At 31.9% G+C, this 19,338-nt stretch overlaps 2 protein-coding genes across 4 annotated transcripts; one reads left to right on the top strand and one right to left on the bottom strand.

Moving 5' to 3' along the window:
- The first annotated feature begins 4,367 nt into the window (after window positions 1–4,367).
- LOC130798654 (uncharacterized) lies at window positions 4,368–12,205 on the top strand. 3 transcript variants are annotated; one of them, XR_009039086.1, is made up of 8 exons: window positions 4,368–4,732; window positions 4,826–5,018; window positions 6,679–6,788; window positions 6,894–6,972; window positions 7,073–7,140; window positions 8,284–8,399; window positions 10,075–10,141; window positions 11,951–12,022. XR_009039086.1 is itself a non-coding variant. In XM_057661731.1 (8 exons), exons 1-7 carry the CDS (start codon window positions 4,511–4,513, stop codon window positions 10,103–10,105), a joined length of 744 nt encoding a protein of 247 aa, XP_057517714.1. In that variant the 5' UTR covers window positions 4,466–4,510; the 3' UTR covers window positions 10,106–10,141; window positions 11,951–12,032. The 3 variants fall into 3 exon arrangements, 2 of the variants coding, with proteins under 2 accessions (XP_057517713.1, XP_057517714.1); XM_057661731.1 differs by lacking the exon at window positions 8,284–8,399 and adding an exon at window positions 9,754–9,794 and having other exon boundaries at window positions 4,466–4,732; window positions 11,951–12,032; XM_057661730.1 differs by lacking the exon at window positions 8,284–8,399 and having other exon boundaries at window positions 11,951–12,205.
- A 1,980-nt stretch (window positions 12,206–14,185) lies between these two features.
- LOC130798653 (protein JINGUBANG-like) lies at window positions 14,186–16,182 on the bottom strand. The gene has a single exon (XM_057661729.1). The coding sequence runs from the start codon at window positions 15,589–15,591 to the stop codon at window positions 14,365–14,367; it is 1,227 nt and encodes a 408-aa protein (XP_057517712.1). The 5' UTR covers window positions 15,592–16,182; the 3' UTR covers window positions 14,186–14,364.
- Window positions 16,183–19,338: the final 3,156 nt, after the last annotated feature.

Here is a 19,338-nt window from a genome sequence, read left to right as displayed (position 1 = left end):
ATTTTTTGATTTCAACTTGTAACTTTTAATATTTTTGTTTTAAATTTATTTTTTTTTAGCAATTAACCTGCAAATATCTGGTCACCATTAGGGAAAAAATATTCTTGGATAATTACTCTAAAATTGGGACTATTCATGATTAATCAAAAATTGGGATTATTGTTAGATAATCAATAAAAGGTTTGATTATTTTAGGTAATTTTCCTAAAATGAATTGCAATAAGTTAAATTAATTTTGAGAAACAAATCTTAATTTACATAGATATAATTTTATTTTTTAAAAAAATATTAATTGCAATATTTTGAAGTCATTGAAATTATTAATAGGTTTAAATTTGTAGAGTTCATTAAAATAGTTTTTTTCAAGTGTATATAAGTTCAATTCAATATAAATAATTTATTCAATGTATAAAGCATGAAGGAGAAGTATCTCGAGTACCTAGCATGAATGATTTAAAAATACTAATATATGCATGAAACAAGATTATTAACACATGCACTAGAACTGATAACGTTGTAATATACGGAAATTTTTCATTACCATTAAAATTATATTTTGCGTACTTTATTTTGAGTTGATAATGTATATTTTGCTTGATTTGTATGTTTACTTATACAATGTGTTTTTATAAATAATTATGTAACTATTTTATTTTCTACGTATATCAATACATAAAAAAAATTATGTATAGAATTGCCGAAACCTTTTATATATTTTATATAAATTGACAAATTAAAAAATCTGCAACGGGTATTATCTTTCAAAATTATTACACAGGAAAAAGTTGTATAGTGGTTGTCATGTCGATGCTCATCTTCGTCACTTATGGAGCTCTAAACGACAAACGTTAGCAACTTCTTAGTGTTCTTCATATATTGAGTTAGAAAGCCTACCAACTACCATTTTCTCATGTCACAAAATAGGGGGCCAATATAAGAACATGAACTCTTATTGAACAAATTAAAACATGTTAGAATTAGTTAGATTAAAAATGTGATAAAATGTGGTCTTGTTTAATTTACTTCTATTCTATATAAAAGTAAACTTATTTTTATATCATTTTCTAATTTTTTTTAGTCTTTACAATATTAATTGTTATTAAATATTGTTTTACAAAAATTTGTTCCAATGTTCTTTTATCTAATTAAATAATGTATAAAAAAGATAAAGGAAAAGAGAGAATATGATTACAAGCTAAACAAGCAACCTCAAAATATAAATTTGACTTAAATTACATTACATATAAAACCACATATTTATAGGTTAAAGAAGTGAGGTAGAAATAGTGAAGCATGACATAATCTTCAATGCAACAACATTGTAGGGTTTTTCATTCGAGTGCTATTGTTGCTTTTACGTAGCTTAAGCTCTGAAGTTTTTGTCTCTTTGATTCCTTCATTGCATGTTCGATCCTTAAGTTATGCTCATTTTCAGGGCCGGCCCAAAGGACTACCGCCCAGAGCCTCATTCTAAAAATCAGAAAATAAGGGAAGAAGGGGCCTCTCAGCTGCCCGAAATTAGGAGGAACCGCCGCCGGGGGAAGAAGAGGGTGCGGCTGAAGTCACTAATACCGGTGGTTCGGTGTTTGCATGCAGGACGTTGCACATTTTGGTATAAGATTTTATATATAGAATCAATAACCATTCATGAATTTAATTTTAGGAGCAAGAGCAACAAAGGACGCCTTCTTCTTATGAGTTGTTTCTTCATAGTCATAAAGTGCGAACCAGAGATGGTTTGTAGTAGGTCAACGAGAAGTCCAAGACCATAAGTGTAAGTTTAACTTCTAATCTACCTTATTTTTTGTTAGCATTTTTGGTTAACCTAAAAAATTAGATTAGCTTTTGGTAGGTTAGCTCTTGGTAGGTTAGCTGTTTTAGAACATTCTTTAGAATAGCTGATATTGGATGTTGAGGAAATGCTGGATTTTTAGCTGTTTTCGAATTAGATACATAGTATATCTATATTGGTTTATATTTCAGGGGTTACTTAAGTTTTGATTTTTGTTAATTTACAGAGAAAACTCTGCCGAAATTTTTACAAATTCATTGTTTAAGTGTTTAGGATGAGTAAGTGCCTCATTGCACCTCTTCTCGTAGATGCGCATGTCGAGCGTTTGAACGACGCCTATTCTCAGGCCGTTAAAAACATCAAATCACAGGTGCCAGTTGGTGATGCGGCACAACATTATTATGCTAAATTTGTGACACCACAATCCCAACACCAAACCGCTCCTCCACCGGCCGAAATGGTTAATGAGAGGCTAGATCATCTTCAGGAAGTCTTGGATAATATAGATGATCGCCTCAACAATGCCATTTCTAGGGAGGAGCATATGACCCTTGTTGAGGAGCAACGCAAAACGAGGGAAGAGGTGAACCATTTGCTATCCTTTGTGCGCACGTTGTTCCAACAGAACTCGGCTTTCCAACAACCTCCTCCGCCTCCACCATCCAGCTAAACCATCGTTTTTAATTTTCTTAGTGTTCAATTATGTTCGGGAACAATTTGAAATTGTATAATTTATTTGGCAGATACTTTTATTTTTTTGTATATTTGTATATATATTTAGTTTTATCCGTATTTAATCTTAATTTTATCGTTTTATTGTTTTGTTTATCGATAATTTATTTTATCGATAAAATAAGAAATCTGGTCAAATGAGGTTAATATCATTGACTACATTTGACCAAATTAATTATTTTAATAATAAAATTTTCCGAGTATATTTAGACTAAAAAATAGTAGTAATTGAGTCGAAAGAAATAACCGCCTTTTCTTGGTTGAATACAGTTAAATTTCATGTTTGACTTTTTCGACCATTTGCCGACTAACATTTAGTAACAATTTAGTCGGAATCCTTAGCCCCCTTTTTCTGGTCAGGTTTAGTCAATTTTGTGGTTTGACTTTTCCGACTAAATTCTTACAATTAATTAGTCGGAAACTAGTCGAAAAATTAAATTAATATTATAATAACCAATTTTCTGAAAAAACCAAGAAAATTTTGATTTTATAAATATTTCGACTAATTTGCGACCATATGGGTTGTCACAATTTTACGACTGAAGGCTAGTAGGAGATTAGTCGGAATATGCCGACAAAATCCCTACAAACTAATTTGGTCGGAATTCCGACAAAATTCCTACCACCTCTTTTTTAGTCGGAATTTCGACTAATATACCGACTAAAGCAAATTTCCGATCATTCTGAGCCGATTAGACAGAGTCAGTCGGAATTTAGTCGGTATAGGCCTATACCTTCTAAACTCGGACTGTTTTGTCTAGTTGGAAGTTTGCTGTTTTTTTGTAGTGAGTATATTATTGGTTATGATCTTTTGATAATGTTTAAAATTATAGCCATTATTATTTCTAATTTTATATTTTTGTATAAAAGTTTAAAATTTAATATTTTTTAAAATTATATTTGAGGTAAGTTATTTAATAAAAATTGTAGTAGTATGATTAGTTGTATAGTGTATTAGTACTCGTATTAGTGCAATATTAGTATATTTTTACTTGTATTAGTATAATATTTGTATATTGATAGTTGTATGAATATATTCTTAATCGTATCGTATTGGTGCATTATTAGTCGTATTAATGTATTATTAGTCGTTGTATATTATTAATATATTTATAATGCAAATTAAGCTTTTCGAGTACCGACAAATCAAACTAGTAAGACAAAATAAATTAATAATGCAAGATTATTAATGATTCACGTGCGCTTCCCCAAACTAATCAACATAACAAAATATGTTGTTGTCTTGAATTGAACTGACCATAGGCCATAGCTGTGCAAGACTTAAGTGGTAACCACTACACAAGACATTGTAAGAGCAAACGTTAGGTAACACTCATCCATTTATTGCAATTCTAATTTTATCTTATTTCCCTTAAAACTCTCCTCCATACAACTTCACTCAATATTTCATTTAAGGGGCAAAATTAAATGGCCGATAGTGCCTTCAAATCCACCTTTTCTCTAAGTTATAAGTCTTATTCTCTCTATTTCCAAGAAATTACAATAAACAATTTTTACACACATATTAAGAAAATAGAGGGAACACTAAAATTATCTAGATAAAAATAAACACAAGAGAAAATGACAAAATATGTATAATTAATAACTAGAGAACCGAGAGGACCGTTATCTAAATAAAAACTATAACAATGGAACAAATTAGAACGAAATATGTTGCCATATTTTGGAAATAAAGTGAGTAATAAGAAATGGTCTCATTCTGAAACACTGTCCCTACATGAACTATATAGTCTAACTAATAAAATTATTAGCATATAAAATTTTTTATTTTAAAATCGTCTCATTAAAAGGCGATTTCTCACGACTCACGACACACGACACACGACACACGAGATCAGCTCCTTGTACATTTGAGCATGCGAAGCGAACAAACCAATTAATCAATCCCAATAACATATATAATCAACATTTTAAAACCCTTTATTTGTTTTTTCATAACAGTAAAACATTTCAGCGCGGGAAATAATGTTGTACTGCCGTAGCGGAGCACTTTTGTCGCCAATTTCTTTCAGAACTTTCATCAAACACCTTCCTTGCTATAAATTCACGCCCCTTAAATTCGCTTCAAACAACCGCAACTTCAAATCTACTGCTTCACTTCCCAAGTCTTCTCACTTTGAAGCCCTAAATTCTCAACAGAAAGATAAAGTTTTTATCTATGTCGATGCTCTTCTTCAATGGAATCAGGTATTATTTTCTCTCTTCATTCAATTTATTGTTATATATTAAATTTAATTTTTTTAAATTAAATTCTCAATGGATTTTTTTTTTGTTTTTCAGAAGATGAATTTAACAGCTGTTACGGAGAAGAGCCAAGTAATGGAAAGGCATATCGAAGATTCGCTTGCAATTCTACCTCCTATTCATGAAAATTACACTTCACATTGTGGTTCTTCAATTGAAAATATCAATATTGTTGATGTTGGAAGTGGTGCTGGACTTCCTGGATTGATCTTAGCTATTGCTTGTCCTGGTATTGAATTCCACTTTCTTTATCTATTATCTTGAAAGTTCATAAATTTTATGATTCTTTGAAGAGTGAGAATTTAAATAAGTTGATAATTCGTTCAAAAGAAGTTTAGTTGCTTAGAAATTAGTTTCTACTTCACCTTGTTGTCTCTGTGATTCTTGTAGATGACTTTTTATGAGAATTTGGGAGCATGGGCAGTGGCGGTCGCCCTCTACCTCTATGCTGTAATTAAGACTTTAAGAGCCCAATTTATACATCAATAAAAACTAGTAAGAGTATACATCAAAAAAGTACAATTTAGAGTATATTAACTTTTATTAGCGTGCCTGAGGTATGCCACTTCGGTTCAATCAAATTTACATTTTTTCCAATTTGTGTAGAGCTGATGATGATGGAGATTTTCTACAGTTAAACTAAATGTTCGATGCTCCTCTTTTGACTTTCCTTATATATCTATATAGTGCAAAATATCGGTTACACACCACATCACGACCACATTGTAAAGGTTTTTGAAGTTACTGCTACCGTACTATAGAGCATCACAACAATAAAACTATCTGCATTGACTGTAAACTTGGTTTTGAGCCTTTTACCACAATGGCCACCGCATTTGATATTTTGCATTGTGGATGAGTATGACTATGAAATCAAAGAAGATTAAAATAAATTTACGCATCTAGGGTAGGAATACCTTATCATAATTGGAAAATTGTGGGATGCGTTATGTGAGTTGAGACCAAAAGGCCAAAATTTTAAAATGGTTTTCATGTGTGTGAAAGGAAGTTTTGGGGATGTCTTTCAATATTATATTATGGTGTGTTGTAGAAATGCAACTTAGTAAGGTTTTATATCTTTGCAAGAGTGGTTTGGTGTGTTTGTGCACGCAAGATTTGTGTTGTGAGCAAAGTTTAGCTCACATATTAGAGCTCCATTGTAAGATCGTGACATTGTTGGTATGGTAACTTAGATAGTTCATCATCACAATTACGTGTGTATGAGTGCCAGAAAAGTGTGTTATGTTAGCGAGTATATTGGGCCGTTGGCTCCTCTACACATAAACTAGTATCATGGTCTTGGCTTTGATTATCGAGTATAAAGTTGATGGAAATGGAAGAGCATAGGCCTCTGGCGTCTATGTGGAGGATTCTTTCGGTTTATTTTCTTGAAAGTTATTCGACTTTTCGAGGACCTTTTGTTTTGTGTAATATGTTGCGAAAAAAGGTCATTTATAAAGTGTCATGATGGGCTAAGGCAGCTAGGGTATGTAGGAGTTATTTGAATGGGGAGAATAACTTGTGAGTTTGTTTTATGGTTGAGGATAGCATGTGCTTTTCTTCTGTGTTGGTTTCTTGATTGTTATCTCTCAATATATGCATACCTTATTCTTATTCGGAATAAATGTTTTTGCTTTGTTTGTAATATTTTAACTAACCTGATTCAGATTTTTTTCCCTTTGTGTGGTAATGGAATGTTATTACATAAGCTCAGTGTTAGAATGAATATCCTTATACCAACTGATGCTGAGTATTGATTCACCATATTATTAGTTGAGCTAGGTGTTGAGATGTATATCATTATACCAACTGTTGCTGAGTATTGATTTTACCATTTTATTTGTTTTATGTCTTGCTACATTTGTATTTATTTATCTAATTTTGAGTAGGTTGGAAGGTCACACTTTTAGAGTCTATGAACAAGCGATGCTTATTCTTGGAGCATGCTATCAATGTGACTGGTTTGTCAAATGTGCAAATTATCCATGACAGGGCTGAGGTATTATGTTGTAATTCCTTGTCATGCTTTAATCTTTATGATTGATTGATTGGTTGATTTTTTTCTTCTTATATTGCACACTAAAGCTCCTTAGTTATAGGGCAGAATTTTGGACAAAGCTTGGAGTTCAGAGAGTCCTTTGATATAGCTGTTGCCAGGGCTGTTGCAGACCTAAGGGTTCTAGGTGATAAGTAAATTCCTATGCAAAACATCTAAGCCTTAAAGTCCATTTGGAGGTTCTTATAGTTCTCACTGTATGTTTGTGGTTCTTTCTTGCTGGTCAGCTGAGTACTGTATTCCTTTGGTTCGCAAGGGTGGTCTCTTTGTAGCTCCTAAGGGTCATGATCCTCAGGTAATCTGATATTATTTCTTCCTGAATTTCTCCGTCATTAATATTTAATGTATGCTTCTCTTTTCATGTATGGTGGCATGGTGCTTAATTCTTTGTTTAGCTAGTAGCTCTTTTTGATTTTTCTGAACACAGACAATTTTTCTTACTTAGTTTACTGATTTCTTCTTGCATGAGCATTGCAGCTTGTAGTATTTTGTCGAGTATGGTTTAGCAAGTTTTTGTTAAATAACAAAGTGGAAACAAGAAACCTATAGTACAATATCTTTAAGTTGAGACTACTTTTGGTTGTGGCATCATTTTTGATGCAATTGGTGGTGAAGACGAGATAACATTTTGGAAGGGAAAGTAAATATTTGCCCTTTTCATTATTAAAGGGGGTCATTGCTAAGAAATATCTTTAGTTTGAAGTATTCTATCAATTAGCAAGAGTTGTCAATTTGTTACAAGAAAACTAAAGCAATGTGTAGCAACACATAACAAATAATGTGCTTTTAAATTATGTTTTATACACTCATTTGGTTTTTCTATTTTGTGACGTGAAAAATAAGAACTTATGCAGTTTTTATTCTATGTTTGGATGGGAGATAAAGGAAGATAAGAAAGGTGAGAAAATAGAGGAAAATAAAGGTGAGGAAAATGGAGGAAGACATTTCTTCTCTTTGGTTAAAAAGGGAGGATATGGCAATGAAGGAAAGGAATTGGATGGGAGAATACCTTTATATTTTGTACAAAACAAATCCTTCAACAATGGAAAGATTTAGAAGGAAAAGACATCAATATTTCCTCCTGTCTCTTTTCATCCCCTTCCTTTCCCTTCCTTCCCATCTTAAAATGTTGTCCAAACATGATCTTAATGTCTGTAAATTTTCCAAAATATTGCAACATACATTTTATTTCCTCCCCTTCTGTTCGTTCTTCTTCTTTTCCTTTTTAAAATGTTATCCGAATATATTCTTGTTTCTCTGACTATGTTTTGGAAAGTTCCTCCAAAATAATGTTAGTTTTATTCAAAATTCCTGAAATATGGCAATGTACATTTATTTCCCGACATACTGTCCATGTAAGCTCATTCTTTTTTGTTTTTAAAAATTTATTGTAGCTTAGAAAACCATTACTAACAGTGTTGATTTTGGGTAAAATCAGACTATCAGTAGCCATCCTAAAGGAACAATGTTGTGGATAAACTTGTAACATTACAGTGGTAATGGCTCCTTATTGGTTTTTCTTCATTTAACAAAATTATCCGGTCATTCAATGAGGTATCCTTTCTTTATCCTTTCCATTGCCAATTCTTGCATTATTTTGCGCACTTCTGTAACACCCGACTGGCCAAACTTAAGCACTCATCTGATTTGTTCCCTTGACTACTAAGATATTTGCACTGGTCAAACATTCAGCTAACAGTAGATGATTTGAATGTTAATGGCCTAAGTTAATGTGGAACTTAAAGTTCTTTCTAGTACCCTTTCGGATGAATGGGATCCACATCCACCACAGGTGTGCTGGAGCACATTCTCTTTCAGCTGCTCTTTTTACTTTAATAGTTCTGACTAATTACAGTGGCAAGTCAAGTTTATGAATTTTTAGAGTAGTTAAGGCAGACAAAGGACTGAGATAAGGCTAAAAAATGAGTTTCTTATCTAAAGCTAAAAGGAAATCACAGATCAGCTACTGCCTCACTGTTGTGATTTTTCTGTAGAAATATAGCAATGATGGTTGTAGCTGGTTGCAACTTATTTTTGATGGTTGCAAAATGCGGTTTGAGAAGTCTGTCATGAACTGAAGTTAATACTTGATTCTTCTATCTTAAATCTTAATGCTATAACGTGAACCTTTTTTTTGAAAACCTTTGTAATAATTCTTGGACAGCTTGAGTACTGACTGAGCGTGAAACCAATTGGCACCTTAAGCTCTATTCAATTTAATATAACATAGACTTGAGTGAATCATTGACTAATTGATTGCTACTATCAGCTGTGACATGATCAATATTACGTAAGAAGACCATGAGATTTCAGATGTGACATTATCAACGCTTGCTCACTATCTTTTCCTTAGAGAAGTTCTTTTTGTGCAGAAAGATAAGTTTGTTATAATGTCCCTACTTAACAAATTCCATTGTCATCTTGCTATTTATCCTACTGCCTTTAAGAAAGGATAGCTTTATCCATATAAATATCTTTTGTAAGCTATGATTTGATTACGCACCTCCAGAAGCTAGAACGATTAATTTTTTGCTGTGCTGTCTCATACGGCAAGTTGTAGGCTTATAGTCATCTTGATAGCTCTAATTTAATTTTCAGTTCCTCTGCCTAGTGTTAACTATAATTTTATTAAAATTGAATATTGTACTTACGTTGAACGGTGACTTTTAATTTCCAACATTACTCCTTTCAAGTACATTGTTGTCAATGTCATGTTTCCAAATGGCAAGGACTACCAATATTTAAAAAATTTGTTGGTTACGATTTAATTTCATAATCGGGGTAATCTTTTATTATCAGTTTCTCATAAGTTGGAGTTCCAGTTTGGTTGTCTTCAATAGAATTTGGTGTGATTTGATTTACCTTGGGTCTAACTATGGTCGATTTGTTTGGTGTCGGGCACTTTCAGAGACACACACAACCTGGATTCAACCTAGCAGCCACCGTCAGGTCCAAGTTTGGTTAAATTCATTCAGTTTTGGGATAAATTCAGGTTCAATGTCAAATCAGATTAGTTGGATAACATAGATGTGTGCATTTCTTTCAACTTACAGTTGTATGACTGTGACATGCTATACAATGAGCTCATGTAAAAGAAAGAATGTCTCATTCCTTATGTCTTTTAGCTCTATTCTTTGGTTCAACATTTGGACACTATTACAACATGCCGAAATTTGATTTATATTAAATTATCTGCTGATGGTCAATTTCCTGTTGTATGTTTGTGCAGGAGGAAATCCAAAATGCTGAAAGAGCAATAAATCTTTTGGGTGCGTCTGTCTTGCATCAGCAGTTAGGTATGCTTTTTCTGTTTTAACCTTTTCTTTGGATGGCTCTGTTGCTAGTCATTATTCTGTTACTGCCGTGAAGTTTTCTTGTAACAAACGATATTTCTGTTAACTTAGTTGGTGTGGCCCTCTACTTCTATGATCACACTATCATACAAACTATAAGTGAGCTTTTCTATTTTAGTCTAAATAGAGTAGGGAATAGGAATTAGTACAACATTACTGTTTGTATGCATCAAAACCCCCGGATTCCACGGGGAAAATGCGTTAAAAAGGGACAAATTTTTAAGAAAGCTTGGTTTAAGTCTCCATATGTAACTTTAATCTACCATTGGGAATTGCTGCATTCCTTTTATAATGCAAGATTATGAAATTGTTGCTTGACTATTATAATAAGTATTGTGATTTCTCTTTGACTGATGATGTACATTCTATTTTCTAATGCGGCAATGCCTCTAAAATTGTTTTCATATTAAAAAAGATATGGGGATTTGATTTAGGTTGTCTTGTGGTAGAAGGTTATTTCCTAATTCCAATGGGCCCTTGATTTGATTATAGCCAATTTCTGTTTCATGCTTACATAGTTAATAAGCGTGAAGTGCAGTAATTTTAGCAAACCGTTTTAATCTAATAAGCTGTGGATTTTCGGCTCCTTTGAGAGTAGACACACGATCTGCATCATATATATACATCAATTTTAATTTTTTAACCTTGATTGTATTTGCAGTCTGACACTTAGTCCTTTTCTGTTAAGTTATGTTACGGCCAAAATAATAATTATTAGTAAAGTGCTATTGTGTGCATACAACTGTGATGTTCAGGCTCGCTCTCCACCCCTACCATACCGGTGCCCATATGACACAACGGGGATACAAACACAGGAAGCATGTTATATTCTTCAATAATTGAAGATATTAACGGTTTGGAAAATGCAAAAGTCTAGATCGTAATATTGTTAATATACAGATGAAGTACTTGATAGGTGCACAATTTACAACTCATTTATTTATTCTTTAGAAAAGATTCTTTCTTTTCTAAAAAATAACACTTAGTTTCTATGCCAATAACATTTCATTTAATATTTGAAAAAGATTTCTATTTTCTACTTTGGTAAGTAACAACCTTTTAAAGAATATTTTTAAAATACTCCTAAATTATTATAAGACTCAGTAAATACCAACTATACTTTAACTTTTAAAAAAACTCAAAAATCTGTGTTATTTATTGTGGAGTCCAAATCTGAATTTGGATCCTTCGGTCCTCAAAATTAGAACTTGATGAGTCTTACGTTGGGAATCCTTACCTTAAACAGACACCCTGTAGGCCTGTACCTGGGTCTAAGCATCGCAGGGTTACTAATTCAATTTCTGTAGCATCTCAGTGAAGTGATTGAGTTCAGTACATACAAGTTTCTTGGTTGTTGTAAAAGAAGTGATTTTGTTAACAAATTTTATAGTACAATTAAGTGAAAAGAAGAAAAATAAGAGAAGACTAGAATACACAAATGCGTGATTTTTTGTAATTCTTGCATCAATAAACTCATGTATGTTAGGAATCACGTTGGAGCATCACTGTTGCTTCTTTATAGTTGCTCGTTTTGATATCTTTCTTATTGATTTTGCTAAACTCTGAATTTTTTGCGGGTATTATGCCATATATTTTCTTGATGTTACTATTTTAGTCATTTTTGAGCATAATGTAATGAGAAAATATGTCGATAAAAATGCTTGCTGTATTTTAAAATGTACATTGCTCAAGTGGGAGTTACTCTAATCAGTTGTATTGAGTGAATTGACTGTTTGATTCTTTTGCATCTAGTGGATTCACACGGCCCTTTTGGACAGCGAACTGCTATTGTATGCTTTAAAGATCGGCGAACTCCTAAAAAATATCCCCGAACTCCAGGTACACCAGCAAAAATGCCTTTATGAATAATACATATGTATCTCTTTATTTCTGTCTACTATAGTTCACCCAGCTTACCTGTGTATTGAACAGCTTGGAATCTAGAATTACTATCAATTTATGCACAATGTATTTCTTAATATATGTTTATTGTTGGTTTTGTACTAATATGTTGGCAAGAATCCGTGTACAACAAAAACAATGTTAGAGCCTTGATCCCAAATGATCGGGATTGACAAAAATCCATATATCACAATTTTAATATCAGAGATAGGTTTCATTTGATTTGGTCTTGGAAATTGCTTAATATTGGAAATCATATTTAATTTAACCTACCTCTGTTGTTCTCCCTCATTTAATTGTTGAAGTTTGCTGGTAAGTTGGGTATTGATTAGAAGGAGATTTTTTGTTATCTTCAACTATATTGTGATTTGTGGATGGTAAGCTAGATAATGTTTAGTTAGCCCTTTGTGAATTGTTTGCGAGAATTCATGAATCAAAACTCACGCATGTTGGATACTAAGACTTTGATCTATCTGGTCTTGCGAAGTCTTTTCAATCTGCGCCCCTGAATATCATGTGGAGCTTACTTCTTTATCCCTCCTTTTCTTTAACTAAGTATTGGTTCTTTTAGTCAAGTAGGATCTTCTTAAAGGAAAGGTAAATCTTATATTGTGACATATCAATGTCTGAAGCAACATTTCAAGCAGCATCATAGGATAATAATTGTAAAAAATAATAGAAATCAATAATTTGACATTTGTTTTATGGAGTAATATCATACCCACACTTTTTAAGTTCAAACATACACTATACCTTGCACAAATTGTATAGACATAAATGATATTATAATAAGAAAGTTAAGCCAAATACATATTACCTGCTGGATGTACATTCATACTTTCGATGTAGTAGTTCATTTGAAATGTGATAGACTATATAATATATCCTAGGACTATCTTGGGGCTAGTGATGGTTGTAGCCCAAGATATGATATGTAATGTATTCTATAGAATGTTTCACTAGGAATGTCGAGCACATAAAGGCCAAAGGAAGTGCTCGGATTTCACTAGGAATTCACTTCTAAAACAGTGTAAACAATAAAGCATTAGATTGGTTGATTTTAGGGGCTTTAGAAAAGTGTTTCACAGCGTGTGAAAGTATTCCACGAATGCTTTTCTTGTCAGCTTAGCACATTAATGATCATTAATATACACAAATATCTGCTTACTTTTGTTAATTATTGCTATACTTTTATCTTATGTTTCCTGTCCTAATTTACAAGTCATTTATGATTTAGAGAATTTCACATATGTTCTTGAACTGTTAGTTTCTTGAGTTTGTGACTTGTCTGAAAGTATGGCAGTCCAAATCTGCGAGTTTTTTTGTGGACTGCTATAGGGTAATACGTTTTCGCAGTTTTCTGATCCTGATTGGTTGAAAAATGTGGAATATTGTTAATATAAACTGAAGGAAAAGATTTTGAAACATCAATTCACTGATATATTTTTGTTTATTTTTCTTAAAAACAAAGTGATTTCGTGGCTTGTGTTTCCATATTATGTTATATGTATGGGTTTGTGTGTTTACTACTTTATCTAAATGCTTTAGCAGTTGAAAAACACATTTATGTTTTTTGTACTTCTAAATCTTTATCCTTACTTGAAGCTAGAACATATCTGTTTGATGTTACATCTAAGTCTATATTGAGGTAATTTGACCTTAAAATAGCAAAATGAAAAGAAAAAAGCTTTTTCTTTCTTTAACCCTTAACTTTTTTTTGGCTCTTCTATTTTTTAAAATAGGGTCATATTTAACCTTTAGCTAATTATGTAGATAGCTAGAAGTGTTAATTATCTTATTAAAGTTCTAGATCGGATGGCTTCCCTATTAATTATTCAAATGATGGCAACCTTTAACCTAACTCCAAGGCATATTTGTGATAGTAATAAATAAAAGTATGTTTCAATGCCTGGCATTTTCCCCTACAAGTAACTACTGTAGTTTACTAACAAGAACTTCCTAAGCTAATGAAAAAGAGCAGGAACCTTTATTTTTTTAATTGATGATTGATAAGAGTCTTCTGTGCAGCTACTAGTGTCACTCACTTTACACTAGTACTTTTTCTGTGATTGGAGTGCTGATTAGTTGACTAATATATATTTTGATTGATTTTACTAAATTTTTAGATTGCTTGCTTGATACATTTATATATTGAATACCTTAAAATCCACATTGCAAACCTGCAATTTGTTGAACTAAAAAACTTGTCAGCTAGAAGCTACTGGACTGTAGGGTACTTGATTTACTGAGTGCTGGAAACGGGTTCACTTAGAGACCAATACCTGCCACACCCGAATATCGCAGTCTAAACTACCACTGTAGAGAATATAATTCGAGGATGATGTGTTATTATGGGGGCAATAAGCATCAGCTGCTGCAATCAGGCACTTGACTGGACCTTGGTGCCCTTCTAACACTGCTAGACAAGAGTAATTATTCTGAACCCCTCTCCAGACTCTCACGGTCTTATCAGCGGAGCCACTGCAAACCAAATCGTCAACCGTGGCCAAGCACAAAATGGCTTTGGTATGACCGCGTAGAGCTCCTAAAAGCTCTATGCTTTCATCATGACTATTCTTTTCCCATACTAAAATGGATCTATCACATGCCCCTGAGTACAATAACAATCCATCAGGACTAAGTGCCAAGGCATTTATGCCTGAAGTATGCTTCTCCAGTGTGCTAGCTAGAGTATGCTTCTTGTATCCCGACGGTTTCCTCCATACCTTGATTTTCCTGTCTGCTGAACCGGTGTAGACATCTCCATCATAAGACACTGTAACTGCATTTATAGCATCATCGTGTGCATTGCTTATCGACTCCAAACATTTGAAGTCAGATGTTCGCCAGACTTTTAGTGTTCTGTCCCATGAAACAGAGTAAAGCAGGGACTGATCTCTTGACAGGACTAGTGCAGAGACTGTGTCAACATGGTGTACCCAGGTACATTTCTTATGCCTTCGAAACTCAACTTGGTTATTCGGGTTTATAAGTTTCACAGTACGATCAATAAGTTTGGGTAGGGTAGCTATTTTTTCATATTTAATGTTTTTAGGGGGTTCTTGAGTTTTTATCTTCCATACTCGAATTTTGCAGTCTTGGTGTGCACTGAACAGCTGGTTTGTTAGAACAGCCAGAGACTTTACTGCACTTTTCCCAACTGCCACCACATTATTTGCGTGGTTCTCATCCCCAGCTTCATAGCTGAAGGGATTTCGTTTCCATACTCGGATTTCATTGTCAGAAGAACCCGTGTAAAGAAATTTGCCAGCCAAAGTAAGAGAGAAAATATACGAAGTATGTCCAGTGAGAGTGGTTATGCAGTGGCTTAGAGTGTTAGAAATAGGGCTTTGTTGATTGGAATTAGTAAGATTATGAACTCTTGGAAGGCTAGGAAGAGAGGAGAAGGAAGCTGATCTAGAATTGTGACATTCTTGCTCAGAATCTTCATTCGAGTAGGAACGTAAATAACACGATGATGAAGTCTGCATTTTCGTGCAGACAGAGGGGATTAAGAAAGAGGATGAGACGGATATGGGACAAATGATTTGAATTTATAGATATGAGAGAAATGAATGATTGAAATAGCTTTGATCATTTGAGTGGAAAGAATAGATGTCTTGATAGAAAATATACCTTATATAGTTGTAGCAATTCTTTAGGTGGGGGTGTCACGGAATTACTAGTTTTTGACTTATCTTGGATGTTAATTTTGATCAAATATTTCTTAACTACATACACCAAAATCTGATATTTTATGGGAAGATAGAAAAAGCATACATAGTTATAATATTATACATTCAAGACTTACAGTAGGTTTTTAGCAGATTATCCATATAATATATTAATCTGATATTTGCCAAAGTATTGTCATTATGCTGTGCTTTCCATCGATGATTGGTTGTTTACACATGAATTAGTTGCTAAACCAAGATTATGACCTTGGTAATTGGATAGGAATTGGACACTTTGTTTGGGGTGGTTGAAACTAATGGTTATTGGAGGAATCTAATTTGTTAGTCAGATGTATTTCAGATACCTTTTTGTGTGTTTTCTTAATTTATTATGTCACGGTCACCTGTTTGATACTCTTTTATTTACTCACATATATCTTCTTTTTTTGTGTTGTATTTATATTTGGATTCTTGTAGTTTGACTTGAATTTATTCATTTGCCATTGGATTAGATTATTGGGTATGTTACATTTGAGACATTTTAAAATTATAGACTTGACCATCTAAAACATTGACCTCCTTAATTTTAATTAACATTTCATGTTCCTCTATTATTTTTATTTTAGTTTGTCTTGCTGATTTTGTACCTTTTTTTTTTTGGCAATAATCTCATTTTTTTTAATCTCATTTACAAATTTATACTCCCTTTTTATATTAATCATTTATTTTTATCATCCATTTATTTGTGTGTGTTATTCTTCAATTTAATTTTCCTTTCCACTAAATTTTATTTATTTGATAACTTGAATATGAAAGGAAGAAGAGTACTTTTTTAGGTATCCACTGAGATTACATAGTAGTATAGAATTATAGGTATCAATTAGGTTAATGTACCCTATGTAGGGAAGAGAGGAAGGTTAATGTTCATTATTGTCACATACATAATAAGTTTATAATACCTTTTAAGGCATATAATATGTGAACATTACAGTGTATATGTTAAGTTCTATAACCATTACAGTGTATATGTTAAGTTTTATAACCATTACAGTGTATATGTTAGTTCTATAAACATATTATGTAATAATGAATAATATTTAATAAATATGATAATATTGATGTGTATATGTTAGTTCTATAAACTTATTGTGTATGTGAAGTTAATGTGTTTTCTTTTCAACAATGAACAATATTAATACGTTACAGTGTTTATATCAAACTGTTAGAAATCAAAGTATATATGATTTCTCCATTTGAGAGTGAAATTCGATGCAAAGACAATGATGAATTTTAGAATTGTTGATGAAGGAGCCTTTCATCCATTCCTTATCATAAGTCATGGTTTTCATTGCAGTCCTACGGATGCTTCCATGTTTGTCTTCCACAATCCTACACCCTAGTGTACTAGACCTAGCTATGATTCTTTATGTCATTGCTGTTCAAGCCAAACTTGTGGGACCTAAGATAGTAATTCGTTTCTTACGTAATACATGCTATATTCGACATTTTAATCAATTTAATGTGATATTTTAACCATTTATATCTTAAGTTATGATAATAATTAAAAATGGAACACTAATATTGTACAAGTATGTGATTAGAGGACTGATCAAACAAAGTTTCATTTTGACTATATTTTTTTTGCAAATTAGCCGTAATATGTAGAATAAACTGAACGATGAATAGTACCAATAAGCATAATTCAACAAGAATTTTAAAACGTAAAAGTATATATGCTCTATTTGTCCCAAAAAAGTACAAATTTGGTGAAAATAAAAATTATAAAAAAAAAAAGTGGTTAAGTGTATAATTTTTGGTAAATTGAGAGATGAGAATTAGAAAAAAAGTGTGGCTCATGACCCAAAATACAAATGAGACAAATTCAATACAACCAAAAAAAGAATTTAAGAATTGTGAACATTAATTTACAAATATTTATTGGCTAAACATATTTAATCTGATTACATTTAATTATAGATATTTTTCATTATGATATTCAAGAAAATAAAAACTGTTAAAGTCGAATAAGGAAAAGGCCAAATACTCATAATTATTTTCTAGTTTTTCAAAACTCTCTTTTAAAAATTCAAGGTTCGATAATTTAATTTTAAAAGAAGCGTTTATCTAGAAACACTTTCTGCAGAACTACTTTAAAAAGCACAAGTTTTTTCAGAAGCTTGGCGAAGCAGAAGTTGATGAAATGACTCACTCTTAAGAGACCTTAGCATATGATTAAGAGGCCTTAAGATTAAAGATTAATGTAGTAGTTTTAGAAAAGCTCATGTTCTTCAAATGATTAAAGACACATTCTATGAAAATAATTAAATTATTATTAAAGTGTTGTTATTGAGAAAAAAAGCAAACTCTCATGGATGCCAAGATGGCAAAGATATATAGTCCGATTTCTAATAATTATGATTAGGCTGTCATTATCTCTTTTTAATTAAGACTTTCTATATAATTTGCTGTTTAAAGAATTGTGTTATGTTTAGAAGCTGTTTATTTCTTTACAATTATTTATCATGTACTTTTGAGTTATGTGCAATTAATTAGCTTGTATAGATTTTGGATAAGTTGTTCTCCTTTGAATTGCATTGCCTTTCAAAATGTATCTTAATGTTAATAGAATTCAGTAAATTGTTTTATGGGTGCCGAATTATAGGTTGACATAGTGTTTAAATGTTTTCTGTTATATAATAGTAATTTGGTTATCACCACCTAAAGAAAGATCAATTTTTCATTCTTATTTCTCTTGTAGGGGTTTTTTCTTACTTTAGAATCAAAATAGCCAGGTGTTTCTTCAATCTCCCATCCTAAATAGTCTCGTCTCTCGATCAATCTTCAAGCAATCTCTTCCTTTTGTAGATCCATACGATCAAAGAACCTTCTTTACAAAAGACTTTAGGGATTCTTAGTAGAAAAATTCAAGTATCTCCTTCATTTTTAGTATCATTTTAATTAATTAAATACTTTACTTAATAAAATACTCAAGTCAAAATAATTACATAATAATAATAATAATAATAATAATAATAATAATAATAATAATAATAATATATTCAAATACAATTACCTTAGCTTGAAAATGTAAGTCTTTGTAGCAATTGAGAAATCAAAATTAATTACTTAAGCAAACAATAATTTCCTTCCAAAAATTTTACAGCATATATGATTCATTATTCAGTTTCTTTCACGCACATTTTTTGAAGTATCAATTTTTATTATAATGGCCCTTTTTTTTTTTATCATAATTACTTCTAATATTTAGGTCTTGAACAGTGGCCCTTCTCGCCCACCTTAAGGACCGGCTAGACTAAAGTAATGGTTTAATACGGATCTTAAGTTATATTTATATATGGTGTATTAAGAAAAAAGAAATATATTTGGTGTAAGAAATGTATCTCTTCAAAGATTATACTAACATGGCTACTTGTAGAATGTAGATTATATCTTTCTTTCTAATACTGATAGCTATTATTTTTTTCTTTGATTTACATGTTAACTTTTCATGGTATTTAAGTAGAGAAAATGATTAATATAGTGATTGCATTAGTTGTTAGAAAG

This window comes from Amaranthus tricolor, chromosome 13 (assembly GCF_026212465.1).
Source record: "Amaranthus tricolor cultivar Red isolate AtriRed21 chromosome 13, ASM2621246v1, whole genome shotgun sequence".
In the NCBI taxonomy this organism is placed as follows: domain Eukaryota; kingdom Viridiplantae; phylum Streptophyta; class Magnoliopsida; order Caryophyllales; family Amaranthaceae; genus Amaranthus; species Amaranthus tricolor.
The sequence above is the reverse complement of the archived record's forward strand: the minus strand, read 5'-3'. Positions and strand labels throughout refer to the sequence as shown.

Coding starts and splice junctions, on each gene's coding strand:
- LOC130798653 (XM_057661729.1), bottom strand. CDS start 15,591: ATGCAGACTTCATCATCGTGTTATTTACGTTCCTACTCGAATGAAGAT.
- LOC130798654 (XM_057661730.1), top strand. CDS start 4,511: ATGTTGTACTGCCGTAGCGGAGCACTTTTGTCGCCAATTTCTTTCAGA. Junction 6,973..7,072: donor TGCAGACCTAAGGGTTCTAG/GTGATAAGTAAA, acceptor CTTGCTGGTCAG/CTGAGTACTGTATTCCTTTG. Junction 10,142..11,950: donor TGTCTTGCATCAGCAGTTAG/GTATGCTTTTTC, acceptor TTTTGCATCTAG/TGGATTCACACGGCCCTTTT.